The sequence below is a fragment of the Pleurodeles waltl genome, chromosome 3_1 (assembly GCF_031143425.1).
Source record: "Pleurodeles waltl isolate 20211129_DDA chromosome 3_1, aPleWal1.hap1.20221129, whole genome shotgun sequence".
NCBI classification, from domain to species: Eukaryota; Metazoa; Chordata; class Amphibia; order Caudata; family Salamandridae; genus Pleurodeles; species Pleurodeles waltl.
The window spans coordinates 1,825,783,691-1,825,799,756 of record NC_090440.1 but is presented as its reverse complement, the minus strand read 5'-3'; the positions used below and the strand labels follow the sequence as shown (position 1 = coordinate 1,825,799,756).

The 16,066-nt window shown below is 42.2% G+C and overlaps 1 protein-coding gene across 3 annotated transcripts in view; it reads left to right on the top strand.

Annotated features, from left to right (window-relative positions):
• Positions 1–16,066, top strand: part of MYO1B (myosin IB) — a 678,894-nt gene that overhangs the window by 440,266 nt on the left and 222,562 nt on the right. For all 3 annotated transcript variants that reach the window (XM_069225875.1, XM_069225874.1, XM_069225873.1), the window contains exons 19-20: positions 9,222–9,315; positions 12,573–12,722. In XM_069225875.1, the coding sequence (XP_069081976.1) occupies positions 9,222–9,315; positions 12,573–12,722 (244 nt within the window). The remainder of the gene's footprint in view (positions 1–9,221; positions 9,316–12,572; positions 12,723–16,066) is intronic.

The window sequence follows — 16,066 nt, the reverse complement described above, 5'->3', positions numbered from 1 at the left end:
ACCTGTCCCTTACCGTCAACAGGGTACAAGGGTTACTCGCTATACTTTCTCATCCCCAAAAAGGCACAGGTCCCTCAGACCAATTTTGGATGTCAGGCCCCTAGCTAAATGCAATCTTTTAGAACACTTTCACATGGTCACTCTTTGGGGTGTCATCCTGCAACTACAACAAGGCGACTTCATGAATGCATTCGGCTTCAATGGTGCCTATTTCCACATTCTAACCTTTCCAGCACATCGCCTGCACCTCAGATTTGTAGTAAGCAGACCGCATTATCAAGTCAAGTTGCTCTCTATCAGATACCACACCCAGGGTCTTCAATAACTGCTTCGCAGTGGTATCCGCTCACCTACATAGACCGGGCATCCACATCTTTCCCTACCACTAGACTCATAAAGAGTGCCACTCATCTAAAATGTAAAAAAAACACTCAGGTCATCATCAACCTACTTCACAAATTAAGCCTAACCATCAGCACTTCAAAATTCCACCCCAACCCCTTCAGATCCAACCTTATCTCTGGGAAATTCTAAATTCAAAGATGGGCATGACCTACCCAAATGCTGCCAGGATGCGATCCTTTCAGGCACTTATTCCTCTTTTCAACCGAATCAACAAGTTAGTCAGGGCAGGTATTCGCCTCCTCGCCATGATGACCTCGTACTCAGTGGCTGTTAAACATGTCCATTGCAGGAGTGCTTAGCACACCAATAGACATGAGCAGAGTGTCGATGGGAAGAAGTAGTGTTGGTTGGCCATCAAACTTGCCATTTTCTGCAACGGTGGAACGCCAACAAATTGTTGAAGGGATAGCCTTTCCTAAACCCAATTCCACAGAAGCCCATAAGAAAGGATGCCTCCCTTATGAAATGGGGAGCACATTCACAGAATTTGACTGTCTAAGGCCAGTGGAATCCCAGTCAACAAGGTCAGCACATAAATTACTTGGAGCTACTAGCTGTTCACCTTGCGTTGAAATCTTTCCTTCCTCACCTTATTGGCAAGGTAGTGTAGTCCTCATCAAAACGGACAACATGGCAGCCAAATATCTTCAAAAACAAGGGGGCACCAGATCCCCTCAGCTCTCACCTAGCCCAGGACATTTGGAGATAGGCTCTCCGACGCCAGATTAATTTGTTAGTGGACTGCTCGCTGGGAGTGGACAATGACTTGCTGAACTCAGCAGGATGCAGCAGCAAGTCCATGAGTGAGAACTCCACTGCATGTCCTTCACCAGTACTTCCAACATTGGGAACTACCAGAGATAGACCTCTTTCCCACAACAGAAAACACCGAGTGGCCAAACTTTGCCTCCAGGTTTCCACAACCACAGTCCAGTTGCAATGCACAATGGATGAGTTTGCCAGGGATTTTTGCTTATGCTTTTCCGCCTCTCCCACTGCTTCCATTTGTGGTTCGGAAACTTTGACACATCTCTCACCCTCATACTGGTGGCTCCCAGGTGGGCACATCAACCATGGTTCATTACCCTCCTCGAACTCCGTGGTCCCCCATGGGACACTCCCTAACAGGCAGGATCTTCTCATGCAGAACCTTGGAGATATTAGGAACCTATATCTCAACTTTGTGGTCTGGTTCCTGGAGTCCTAGAATTTGGGTACCTAAAATTTCCACCACAATAAATAGACATTGTTGAAGAAGGACACAGGCCTACTGCTTGTGCTTGTTACACTGCCAAGTGGAGAAGATTTGTCCACTATTGTAATTCCAAACAAATTGGTCCTTACCATCAAAAGTATGAGATATTATCTGTCTTTTTCACTTCTAAACATCTGGTTTAGCTTTCTCAGCCATGAGACTACACCTAGCGACTGTAGCTGCTTACCTTCAGAAGAGGCACATGTTTCTCCATTTATAATTCCTGTCAGTAAGGCCTTCATGGAGAGTCTTAAGTCATTCCTCCTCAGGTCCCACCAGCCCTGACATGGAATCTAAACATTGTATTGAGTAAGACTTATGGGCACTCCATCTGAACCCCTCCACTACTGCCCTCTCCGGTTTCTTTTTTGGAAGGTAACTTTTCTGGTCACCATCACTTCATTTAGGCATATCGGTGAGCTTCAGGCACTAATTTTTGAAGAACCTTTCTTCCAGATACAGAGAGATAGGCTTGTACTCAGCACCAACCCTAAGTTTCTCCCAAAGGTGGTTTCACAGTTCCACTCAATCATTCTATTGAACTTCCTGATTTTCCCCCTCATCCTGACTCAGTTGTGGAACAGGCCCTACATACATTAGAAGTTAAATTAGCCCTTTTGTATTATATTGACAGAACTAAATCTTTTTAGGAAAACATAACTTTCTTTTTTTTTTCCAAACCCCACACAGGAAAAGACATTTCTAAATCAGGCATTGCTAAATAGATTATCAAATGGATCCAGACATGGTATGCTAAATTTAAAAGGACCTTGACTATCCCTACCAGAGTCCGTTCCACTTGGAAAAAGGAACCTATGTGGCCTTACTTGGGAATATTCCTATTGCTGATATTTGTAAGGCAGCAACATAGTCTACACCACATACCTTTACAAAACACTGTATGGATATACTGGCTCGTCAACAAGCCAGTGTTGGTCAGGCAGTTCTTCGTACACGTTTTGAAACCACTGCAACTTCTACAGGCTAACCACTGCAACTTTGGACGTCTGCTTGACAGTCTATGCACAGCATGTGTATCTACAGCCACACATGCCTCAAACAGAAAATGTTACTTACCCAGAAAGAATCTGTTTGTGGCATGTAGTGCTGTAGATTCACCTGCTCCCACCCTTCTCCCCAGATACCTGTGTTGATTGCAGCCATCTTTATATTTTTAAATGACTAAATGACTTAAATGACTATGCGCATTACCAGCAAGAGGAAGATTCACAATATCTTGTCACTCGAAAGCCTTTCTTCTAAGAAAACAACTTGCACACATCTGGTCCCAACACTAGATGGCAGGATTATATACAGTGTGTGAATCTACAGCACTGTGTGCCATGAACGTACAAGTCACTTACCTTCGGTAACAAAATATCTGGTAGAGACATATTCTAGTTGCAGATTCCTTACCTTAGAATGTTCCCCCAGGCGTCAGACTGGATCCTGAGATTTTTCTGCGAGCAATACCCTTGCGCGTCGGTAGGTGGCGTTGGTTGACTTGGCAGGCGTCGTGGTCGCTGTGATGACGTCGGCAGTAGTACGTAGACGCCGCCCTCGCGCAGTGACTTTCCACGTCAGAGCGCAGAGCTGCTAGTAACACTGAGATTTGTGCGCTAGAGCTAAGGACCTGAAAGGGTGAATCCCTGTCGCTAGAAATCAGTTAGCCAGCGGGGAGGATGGGTGGGCGGTAAGGAATCTGCAACTAGAATATGTCTCTGCCAGATATTTTGCTACCAAAGGTAAGTAACTTGTACATCTGATAGAGACTTCTAGTTGCAGATTCCTTACCTTAGAATAGATACCCAAGCAATGCCATCCTTGGTGGTGGGCTGCGAACCAAGATCATACTAGGAAGTCCTGCAGGACCGAACGACCAAAGTAGCCATCTCGACGGATCTGATTATCCAGGCAGTAATGCCTAGCAAATGCAGGGATGCCCACGTAGCTGCCTGACAGATATTCAGGACAGGTACTCCGCATGCTAACGCTGTGGAAGCAACAGTTGCTCTGGTGGAATGAGCATGCAAGCCTTCAGAAGGTTGCTTTTTAGCCAAAGCTTAGCACATTTTGATGCAAAGAAGCACCCATCCAGAGATGGTACGCTTTTGCACTGCCTTCCCTTTCTTTGCACCCACATAGCCAACAAAAAGTTGATCGTCCACCCGGAAATCTTTAGTACGATTGAGGTAGAACGCCAACGCTCTTTCTGGGTCCAGACGGTGGAGTCTCTCCTCCTCATGGGAAGGATGTGGAGGTGCGTAGAAGGTAGGCAAAGTGATGAACTGGCCTACATGAAATGGTGTAACCACCTTAGGAAGGAAGGAAGCTCTAGTGCGTAACACCACTTTGCCAGGGTGTACAGACAAGTATGGAGGTTTTGAAGAAAGGGTCTGAAACTCACTCACCCTGCGAGCTGAGGTGATAGCGACCAGAAAGACAGTTTTGAATGTGAAGAGCCGCAAGGGACAATTATACATTGGCTCAAAGGGGGTACAGATCAAATAAATAAGTACAAGATTAAGATCCCACTGAGGCATGAGAAATGGAGTGGGAGGAAATAAGTGGGTGAGCCCTTTTAAGGACCTAGTCACAATAGGAGATTTAAAGAGTGAGGGCTGATCAGGTAGCCTAAGAAAGTCTGAAATGGCAGACAAATACCCTTTAAGGGTGCACAAAGCAGAGCCCTGCTGGGCTAAAAGAATGAACAGAAGAACCTCTGACAGAGAGGCAGAAAGGGGATCAACAGATTTGTTAGTACACCCTGCCACAAATTTATTCCAACAACAGGTGTATACAGTTTTAGAGGATGGACGCCAGGCTGCCAAGATAACTTTGCAGACTCCTATCAACTGTTGCCACTCAATCTCCACGCATGAAGGTGGAGGTTGGACAGGTTCAGGTGGAGAACCGTCCCATGCTGCTGTGACAGAAGATCCGCCCGAAGAGGCAGTTTGAGTGGAGGATCGATGGACATGCTCAATAGCTCTGGATAACACACTCTTCGAGCCCAGTCCGGAGTCACCAAGATAACTTGGGACCGGTGATACTTGATTTTCTTGAGAACTCTGGGCAGAAGAGGGATAGGCGGGAAGGTGTAAAGGAGGCCGGAGCGCCTCTCGAGGCGAAAAGCGTCTCCGAGCCAGTACCGCCTTGGAAACTCCAACGCACAAAACAGCTGACATCGCTATGGGAAACTTGTGGAAGCGCGGAGTCGACCCAGATGCTGGCTCAGAGGATGGAGGCCTAGTTCGTGTACGCTCGTCACGCGTCACGTCAGCCGAGCGACGGGGTGAAGTCTGAGAGCGATGGGACTTCTTCGATGACTTCTTACCTTGACCCGAGGATTTTGAAGTTGACGAGTGGTGATGACTCCGCGACCGATCTCGAGACCTTCCTCTCGAGCGAGACCGGGACATACGCGGAGTCGAGTGCCGGGCCACCATTAGCTTTAGCGACCGCTCCGGCAAAGCTTTTGGGTGCATGGCCCGACACTCTGAGCACGACTTCGGGTCATGGTCACGCTCGATGCACCACAGACAAATCCGATGAGGATCAGTCACTGACCTCGTCCTATGGCAATCCTCACAAGGCGTGGACCTAGTCTTCGGGGACATTTTGACACATTATAGTCGTACACAAAGACTTCGACAAAACGGTCAAATTCGGCCAGGGTAGCTCTCTCCGGATCAGCGCGTGGCGCAGAAAGAAAAGAACTGACGTCACTGCGCGAGGGCGGTGTCTATGTACTACTCCCGACGTCATCACAGCGACCACGATGCCTGCGGAGTCGACCGACGCCACCTACCGACGCGCAAGGGTACTGCTCGAAGAAAAATCTCCGGATCCAGTCTGACTCCTGGGGGGAAATTCTAAGGTAAGGAATCTGCAACTAGAAGTCTCTTTCAGATAGAAGCCTTCTAGATAAGCAACATTTTCCTTCATAAACATCAAAGGGCTAGCCAAACACAAGAAAAATAGTTTTGTTGTATTCTTTCATATTACACAGAATTCAAGGTAGGAGCAGATGAGGGCGGAAGAGGTTTCACCATAAAAATAAAAACACTTCGCAGGAGCAGCAGTAGGCAATCTGGAATATGTGTGTTTTCCATAAGCAACAACAAGTGAGAAACAAAAAGGTTAGGTCTGGGGAAGTGTCCTATTTCCTTTGTCTCAGGCTGCACCCTATCCATGCCTGCACATTGGGTTGCTGCCTTGTACTGTAATGTCACACTATCCGCTGCTGAACAATAAAGAGTATGAAGGGCCCTAATAAAAATAATCTAGGGATTATAATCTAAGGCTGTTAGGCAATCAGTTATGAAATGTTATTTAAAGTATGCATTCACAATTTAAAACTTAATGAAACAGCTGTATAGGTCTGACATTAGCTGCATACCTTTACTCTTTTCCATTGGTAGTTGCATTCACAAATTTTGTTTGTAAAATTGTATTACAAAAACCACTCCAAAGTGCTGCCCATGCAGGCACAGCACCTCTTGAAGAAATGTTTTTTATAATAACATCACAGATAGCATTAAATGATGGACGTCTGCATGTGTGCACAAAAGCTGCTACTTTGCATGGTTTTATAAAAATAAGAACATTCACAGATAACGGCTCTTTGTGCACACACACAAACTGCCGTCTTTGAGGCCTTTTCAAAGATGGCCATCTTTTAATGAATTTAAAGCCTATTCAAAGACTGTCAATGGTTCCTTGACGCATACTGCAAGTATGTAAATTTAAGAAGACTAAGAAAAAGTGTTATTTATTGAAAAAAAATACCTTATTAGTCCACAGCATTTAGGAGTTTATCTGTATGGACAGCAACGTTTTGCCCTTGTTTAGTGCCGTGAAGGGAACCAAAGGCAGAAGTGGGCTGAACTCTAGACCCATGCTGTTGGTTGTAAAGGGTGGAAGAAAACGACTGACGCTAAAACAGACCAATGGATGAATGGTCTCTGAAGGCCTCTTTGTATAAAGATAGGTGTATAACCAGTTTTCATAAGCTAAAAAGATCTTGACAAATGGGAGACCTAAAAAAAAAGAAAAGAAAAAAACACTACTCTTGTTGAGGTCCTCCCAATAAAATAGTCCATAAATTTCACTACAATTAAAATTGGATGCCGATCCATCACCACTACAAAAAATTGAAGAACACAACATAATTCCTCATAATACTTGGAGTGAGGTAGGTGCCCATGAACCGGAATAAAATCATACCTGCTCTGCTAAAAGACTACGTATGTGAATGTAATAGAAAGAAAATAATTTACTATGAGAACAAGGCATCCGTTCTCCTAATAATAAAATACACACCAAACTGCCTCTGAGATAGACAGTAACCTATTAATAAACTAAAAAAAAAAATGTGGTAGGAAATATTCTTGGGGCATTCAGAAACAGTCTGTAAAATGTAGAGTGGATTTATCACCAGAATACATAATGTTAGTAATTTACAGAAGAAACGCGTGTACTTCTCAAGTGAGCTTGTTTAGGAAGAGAACTGATAAGCTTTATACACTTAGTAAAAACAAAGTAATGAGTAGAGTCAACAAAAACTACTGAAGCAAAAACCTTCTGCCCCAATAATAGAAGTGTTGTAATGTGCTTGAAGTAGTCACATATATGCGAATAGTAGCAATTGGAACCATCTGAATGACACAGAAAAAAACAGCTTAAAGCCATAAGTACATAGACCCCTGTAGGCTAATTTGGAAGCATGTGCAAGTTAAATATAGTTTAAGGTCAATAAATGATCCACCATTGTCCGTACTAGATGTAAAGACAGTGTTAACTAATGATGAAAATGTTTAATTGAGGATTCTTATCTTTACCTGTAAATGGATCTCCCTGCAGACATCTTGGCTTGGGACTTATTTTACAATAGATGTTAATATAAGGGTGATGCTTATGTGTGGATGGTTATTTTTATCTCAAGTAATGGTAGTTTCATTTATGCTCAACTGACAGTATGTTGCCTATTTGTTTTCTCAGAATAGTGAATATTGGTACATTGGTTATAAATGGTCCTATGGTTACAAAAATGTTGTGATGTGTAGGTGTGGGTTTCTTTATTGCTACACCTAGGAGCTTTATGCTGTTCCTGGCAAAGAGCAGAGTAGACTGCTGTTGGCTTAGATTCATCAGCTATTTCAGAGGATTTGGTGGTTTCTTTTTGTACTTTTGTTAATCACAGGCAGATATATTTTAACATGAAACAAAGATGATCATAGTTCTATTTACCTACTTTGCAGGTGTATTCAGGTACTCAGTCTTATTAATAATGACTTTTTTATTAATACAAGTCTGGTATTTTTATCCACTTCACATAATGTTATTACTCAATTTATCGTAGTGAATGTACTCCCCTCAGATTGCTCAATCTTAGTAGCTGGGATTCAAAGTACTGACCTCCAAAAAGCTGCATTTGTCAACAGTGGGTATTTAGTGCACTGAGCAATCCTCTCATTATTACTTTTTTTTTTTTTTGCAACCCTTACTAGGTATGAGATTCAAAAGGAGCAGTGAAATACACTAATTCTATTGCTTTTGTACGATTTGTCAGAGCCTGGTGATAGCACTGCCATTCAAGCATTTACACTAATTCTGTATTTCATGGTTATTTTATAGTGTTGTTGTTATTGGTGCTTATGTTGATACTATAATTGGAGAGGTCAGTAGAAATACAGGGCCTTATTTAGAGTTTGGTGAAGGGGATTACTCCATCACAAATGTGACGTATATCCTGTCTGCCGTATTACAATTCTATTATAGCCTATGCCAAACTCTAAATCAGGCCCATAGTCTCTTTTGGGCAGTTTTTGCATTGAGTGAGTGAAAGATGGCCAAGTAACCAGTGTCATCTTAATGATTTTGGATGTTCTGGATAAAACGTACTCAAGGGGCTTCTATTCGGAACAGCTTTGTATTTTATTAACCATTTTATGTTGATTCAAGCCCCTAGAAGCCAAACAACATTGAATAGTACCTGAAAGGCTGATCGAGAAATAATAAGTTCACGTTTCCACGTGTTTTTCTTTTTTTTTTAAGGTGGGGTTCCTAGTCATTTGCCTCTTTGCCATGCTTTAAAACATATCTGCAAGTAAACTTATAGCTAGGATCAGGATCATACAGTTTTCAGTCCTGCAATTTTGGAATGTATTCAGCCTCTCTTTTTTCCTTTTTGTTTGTGCTTAGTTTTATTTGTTCACTTTTTCAAAATGCCTTCATTGTACCCTCCTGAACTGCAGTAAACACCATCATTGAAGACCACAAGCAGCACATAGGATGGTGACAAGAAGTTTGAGCTACAAGACATCTTAAGAAGTTTTTTTATTTAGTCTTAAATGTGAATATGCCCAGATTGGGACTGCATCTGAATCATGACAATCACAACATTTTACACAAAGAGGCAGAAAATAAAGCCTCCTGGATCCTTTCTAGTGAAATTAGGCTCAGTTTGCTAGCACATTGTTACCATGGTATTGCACAATTCTGGTTTTCCTAATTCATGCAGGGTTTTTGTTAAAACGTTGCTTTGTTGCTCTTTCAGGAATGGTGTGGAAGTCTTGGTAAAAGATTTAGGATTTCCCGAAGAAGAATACGCCTTCGGTAGATCAAAGATATTTATTCGTAACCCAAGAACGGTAGGTGAACAAGCATCTTTTTAAGCATTTTATCTAAATTTGGTGTTCACTGTTTTATTTTGAAACTGTTTAATTGTTCTCTCCTATGGATGCCTTCAGATTTCCAAGTAATTGGCAATTCCATGGCACCATTTTGATGCTCAGATATGATTCCGGACCCAAATGTGCATTGCATTTAGCAGGTCTGCATACAGCCACCTTTGCATAGGCTCTGGACGTGGGGGTATAGAGGGTGCGGCACCTCCCCATAATAAATATGCTGAAGTTCAGAAGGTGAATGACCTGTGTCATCTTTCTTGCTCAGTGTCACTGTCATCATAGGCTCTGCTCCGCAGTGGTTCTCCTCATATGAGCTTCTTCTTTTTTTTTTTTTTTTTTTTTTTTTTTTTTTATTCTAAAACCTTTACACTGACTTGTCTTTCAGTTGTCCTAAAGGTCATATTCTCCTAAACTACTTCACTGTGAGACATATCTTAATGTGGTTCATTGAGCCTTTGTTATCCTGGTGGTGCACAAATCTTCTTCCCTACTTTTGTCCCTACCTCAACTCCGATGACCTAAGTGCTATTTGGCAAAGAATGGCACTACAATTTCATGTTGACCTCATCTAAAACCTAGGTCCTGTATTTACTTCTCCTCTTTTGCTTCCATAAGAAGTTGGACTATTGGAACAACCTCCTTGTGTTTTCCCTCATTTCTCCTCCTTTCAATTACACCAGGCTCTGAACGTTGTGGCCAGAACCCTGTTAAAATCCAGCCACACACCCACCTCTCCCTTTCATCATAGACCCGGGTGCGTCTCAGATAAAAACAGATCTGTCTACAACTTCCTTAGAACCTTTTTCAAAACTGCCCACAATTTGATTTTCTTGGACTACTTAGATAGCTTGCAAGTTGTGCCCAAACTCCCAAGTGCTGCTTGCTTCCAGAGACCAAACTCAGCGACGTCTAGGTCCCACTAATGGAATGCACTACCCCTACTACCACATTCATGCAATTAAAGCATAAGAACAGTGAATGACTGAGACTGGAAGAAAACAATAAATAAGTCAATAGTGCCATTTTACCTGAAAATGTTTGAAGTAGTCTTTGTGTTGTGCTCAGTCTCCATTGCAAAGTGCATCTTTGTTCAATACCTCAACCACCTACTCTTGTTTGTGTCGTATATAATGCCTGCCTGCCTGTCAAGCTGTGTGTCGGCATTAACTCTTTTGCACCATTCCCATTAGAAATATCATTGAATGTATTAGTTCTATGAAGGTGTAGTGTCCTTGGCACAGGTTGTGCTTGTGTTCTATAGTATATAGACCACCCTCTTCATACATGACCACCAGTAAGATTTCAACAGTAACATTGCTGAACATATTCAGCATTCTGTTATGTTGTGAAACCATTTCCATAGGCAAAGAATATAATGGTTTCACAGCATTTTGATAAATGTATTTTGTGTATTATTTAAGGCTTGAACCATATGCCATGGAGACATGAAGGGCTGTAAAGTGTTGCCAGTTTGCAATTTTTAACATCATTATTATGGTTTAGCACACTAATTTCCAATATGAAACATGGTTACTTGGAAAACAAAACCATGTATATCCCTTGCAACACTATGCAGGTAGTTACTATTTGAGCATTTTTGGTAAAGGTAAAACAGAATAACCAGGGTAAATAAAATATTGCCAGCGGGGTTTTTGTCAATTGCTGCATATTTTCTAAAAACATTGAAGGGCCCAAATATGCAGAAATCATATTTTCTGCTAAAGCCTGATTGAGATGTTTTTGTTTAAATGTATTTTTAGCACTTAAAATTACAGTGTGGTACAACCACGGACCTCTAACAATGAAATTCGAGAAGGTCAAGAGCACATCATCACATTTACACCTGAACATGAAGCACGACCAGCAATGCATCAATCACACTTAGAAAATTCATAGCGAGTGATACAGTACCAAGGCATTAGCATACGGTTGAGTGCAGTATTGGTCCCATCTCCTCATCAGTCAGGCCCAGATTGTAATATTTTATGCATTTTCCCCACACCTTGTAAATTTTCAGAGGGCAACCCTCTGCTTTCTCTGCTGCCATATACATGTCCATCCCATTCCTACGTACCTGCACAGTTGAGACTTTTATTGTCTCCCACTGCCCCCTCCAAACTCCTTCCCCCTACTAGACGAAGATTGCTGAAGAGAAGTCTGGCCTATGGGACATCCAGATCATTCAAAATGCCCAGGAGGTGTATTTCGGGTCAACTAGGATGTCAGTGACCAAAATGGAACTTTTGTGTTATCATACTCCAGTAAGTTTGAATGACCAGACAAATCCACAATGTATGGTACAAAGTCCCTATATGCCCATTGCATTGTGTTGTGGTTGTTTTGAATGTGTAGTTTTCTTTAAGTGCATGTAAGGCGTGCATGCCAGGAATGTTTATAGTCTCCATGGAGGTGAAGTTCTGTGTGTCATTTGGGGACTAGGAGCTGTACTGGCTGACTGACATTGTTAGTGGTGTTCCATTTCACCTAATACATATGTTGTGAAAATCTACTCGACTCTGTTTCATGACACACTTCACACACTCCAAGAATGCCACTCTCCCAATTGTTTGCAAATACTCCCAATCATAATAGACCCTGTGCAGTACCTTGAGCTGGATTAACCTTAGGCAGGACTACATAGCTACCTCCTTTGGATGCATCAGAGCTGCCTCTCAGCTGACATCATCCATCTCTCCTATGTCCCTCTTCCATGCGTCATTCAGCTTGCTCAGTGTGTCACACATGTTGCTGTTCAGGGTTGTATATGTGAGAGAGACTGCACCCTTGTGTAGCTCCTCCATAAGTATTCTGCCATCAAGGGGGCATATTGTGGTATGTCTCTCCTAGCCTGCCATGAGTGGCGGAACTATGCAGCAGTGTTATATTTTTGTGCCATAATTCACCATATAGTGCACTCTAAAGCTTGACGGTAGATAATGTTTTGCATGGATTATGTGGTGTCTCACATTTCGTACAAGCACATGCCATTTTAACAGAATAGCTTAAGCTAAACATCAGGTTGACAATAGTTTGAACTGATTGTTTGCTTATTTTTTACTCCGTGTTTGGCACCTTGCTTTCCTTGCTGCCGTTGTGGTCAAGATCCATGATGCAAACTTGTGCAAGTAAAGGAAGGTACATGTGGTAGAGTGCTGACCATCTGCAGTCCTGAACTTTACTTCATTGCTAACCTTGCACTTTACAATATTGCATTGTAGTTGTTCCAGTTAGAAGACCTGCGAAAACAACGCCTTGAAGACTTGGCCACTCTCATCCAGAAAATCTACAGAGGCTGGAAATGTCGCACACATTTCCTTTTGATGAAGAAGAGCCAGATTGTCATTGCAGCCTGGGCAAGGAGATATGCAGTAAGTGTCTTTGCTTCACAAGTGTATTAGCTGTTACAGCATTAAATGTTAATTCTCCCTCTCAAAGATGTGTGAATGATTGGTAAAGAATGCTCACCTGCAGTAAAAGAGGGGGTTAATCCTGCCATTCTGGAGGGGCTTGGTTATCTCACCCATTTACAAACATGGTGACAAGAACAGTGCTAAAAACTACAGACTTATAGCTCTTATGGATAACGAAGCCACATACTTTGCTGGTATGACTCTGGAGAAGCTAACACTATGGGTAAGCGACAACACCAACATCCATCTCAATCAGACCGCCTTCTGTAAGCATGCTGTCACATATGATAATATCCTGGCTCTTTCTTTATTATTCGACGTTGCAAAAGGGGCAAAGACACCGCTGTATCTCTGCTTTGTAGGGACTCTGCCTTCCTATGGGCCAAACTGTCAACCAGGGAACCCTGCAAGAAGGTACCTCTATGAATCAATCAAGCGAATGAACATAGAGAGCTTATGGGAATCTACTGGAGCTCATGCATGTTTTGAACGGCTGGTCAACAAAACCACCAGACGAGTCTCCTTCCTGGAGGATAAAGCAACATTGGCTGGCAGAGCTCATGGTGGGTTCATACTGCAAAGCTACACCAAGGCTTTGTCTCAAACCTACCGGTGCACAGAATTCGCTAAATCTGTCAAGGTTAAATAACTGTGTTACCCCCTTAGCATTCTACTCTCGCTGCTACATCTCCTACCCTGGAAATTAAATCCAGCCATAACCACCTGTCTGTGCGGGTCAGACAGAGAGGAAACACTGCACCTAATCTGCATATGCAAAGAACTTTTGAGTGAACGCCAATCCATGCTACGCTCTTTCCTCAATGCAAGAGGCATTCGTAGCTGCAGACAGGCGGTCATGTCATGTTTGCCATAGACCATACACAGCTAAACTGTTGACTGGTGAGGTATCTGAAGACAGTCGAAAGAAGGCTAACAGACAGCACAGATTCTGAAGGCAGACAAGGCACATAGTAGGGACTAGGCTTATAGTAAGGGCAATGGCTCAAGAGACCTTTAAGTAACAGACCGCACTCATAATTTGGGGCAAATAAACTATGATTCATCCTACGCATTCATAGAAAATGTGTACTTAAAATGCCGGTCGGCGAGGCATTGAAGACATTTGAAAGGAGGGCAACAGACAGCTGCCACTCCGAAATCAGATATGGTGCCTAGAAGGGGCCAGGGCTAGGACCTCACGGAGTAACTGATGACACTCCCTCTCCGGGTGACCTATAGGTTGTGAGCTCGCACTGCATAGAAGCTTTGTGGTGCTTCAAAAGCTCACCTGATGAACACACTTAACCCTCCAGACTTCCTTAGTGTGGTCAGCACAAGCTGCCTTCTTGCAGCCCTTGCTTTTATTAATTTGATGTCATTAGACTCAAGGGTGAAGGCAGCATGGTATGGTCTTTTATTTTCATTTTGGTAACTTGGCACACGTCCTTTTATTGATCCTAGTATCAGCTCTTGATAAAGTAACAAGCACATTTTTGTAGCCATTGCACACTACAAACGAGGTAGAGACTGCACTAAAGCCCTTTAAGGCTAGTTTGCCCAAACTGATAATACTACCTAATTTAAATATCTGCATTACTCTTTGCATGTTTTAAAAATATTGTTTTATTCATGATTTACTTTTGCTATGGTTTTAATTAACCAAGCAAATAAACAATAAACTTGAACTTGAAACTTGCAGAGTGCAGCGGTTTAGGAAAGGATTACCATTGCATTATCTCCAAAATAAGAAAAAATACAGACATTAGTTTTCTTATTCACATAATTTTAATGTTTTTAAAAAAAATAAAAACGGAGTAGTCACACCTCCACTGTCAATTGGATCACTCAAGTATATTTTGGAAATATGTTAGCAATATAGAACTGGTTTTAAATTGTAATCACAAAGTGGTAATAGTGCTAATTTCATATGAAAAAAAGTGGTTGTGTAATTTCCATGGTAATGTAGTTGTATATGGCTTCCATTGGAATCCGGTGATTCACTGTAGTGACATCAGAACAGTGGTTAACCATGATCTGCTTACCCCTTGTTCTGCTGCCTCACTTAGGTCTCTAAAGATCTGAGTGAAGTGGTAGGTTGGTCGTCTCATACACCTCTTGTCTTTCATGGGCCTCCAAAGACCTGAGGGAGATGGAAGAACACAGGTTGTGCTCTGCCTGCACCAGCCACTTTCTTCCTTCTGAGTCCAGTACTCTGTCGACGCACACTGAGGGGAACAAATAAGCCCTGCTGACAAGGGGCTCTTAGAGCAACAATCTGTGGATTGTCATCTTGCCACTCTGTGTGAGAATGGGAAACATGACTTTGGGCTTGGATGGAGTGTGATAGTGCAATGGATGGAGGGCTATTTGGAAGGTGGCCACAGTTTTTATCATGGTTTACATGCAGATGACAGGTTGCCGGATATTTTTTTTAAATATTTTGAGTTGGGCAGGAGAGGGTAACAGGAGGTTAGGTTATGTTTTATACTTTTTCGGTACATGTTCAATATGGCTTTCACATTAATCCTCAGATATATTTTGGAAGCAAGGGCAGATGATTTTTGGGAGTCTTACAGAATATTAAATTATAGCTGAGAAAAATGTGAATTACTGGGATTCTGGATACCTAGTTTCTGATGACATCCTGGTCGACTCAAGCCTCGATTATGTTTAGCTGATGTCACCCAGAACCCTATAATGATGCAAAACGTCCCACTGATTTATAGATATCCCTCTATAATTTTATGTGTTATGTAGGGCCTCACAGATAAAAACTTTTTAATTTGGTTATTCACTCCTTAGATGCAGCAACAATGGATACAAAAGCGGTTTCCCCTGGCTATACTTCATAAAGAAAGAAATTACAGGCTTCTATGACCGTGATTTAGGTTAAGGAGGAGGTGCTTTATTATTTATGTATCCTCCAGTACTCCTGAAAGCTTGGGCAGATGATTATAGAAGCTATGAAAAACATAAAATTATAGATGGTTAAAAAGAGAAATAAAGGAATGTTTTTCACCTGGTCTACCTGATGTCACTCAAAACCCATCTGTAATTCTATATATAAAACATGGGAACTGTATACAAGCCAGTCTATAATTGTTATTACAGTTGAGTTATGACGTCTGTAGTCACCTGCTATAAATACAATGTCGCTGCTCATCTGTAGTATCTTATTATAGTTGAGCGGTGATACCACAATGCCTGCTGTCAGAGCCAGCTGCCAAGGTGAAAGACAGGCCACAGAGCATAATTACAGTTTCTGCTTAACCAATGAAAATGAGAACTTGCTTTTTGTTCTT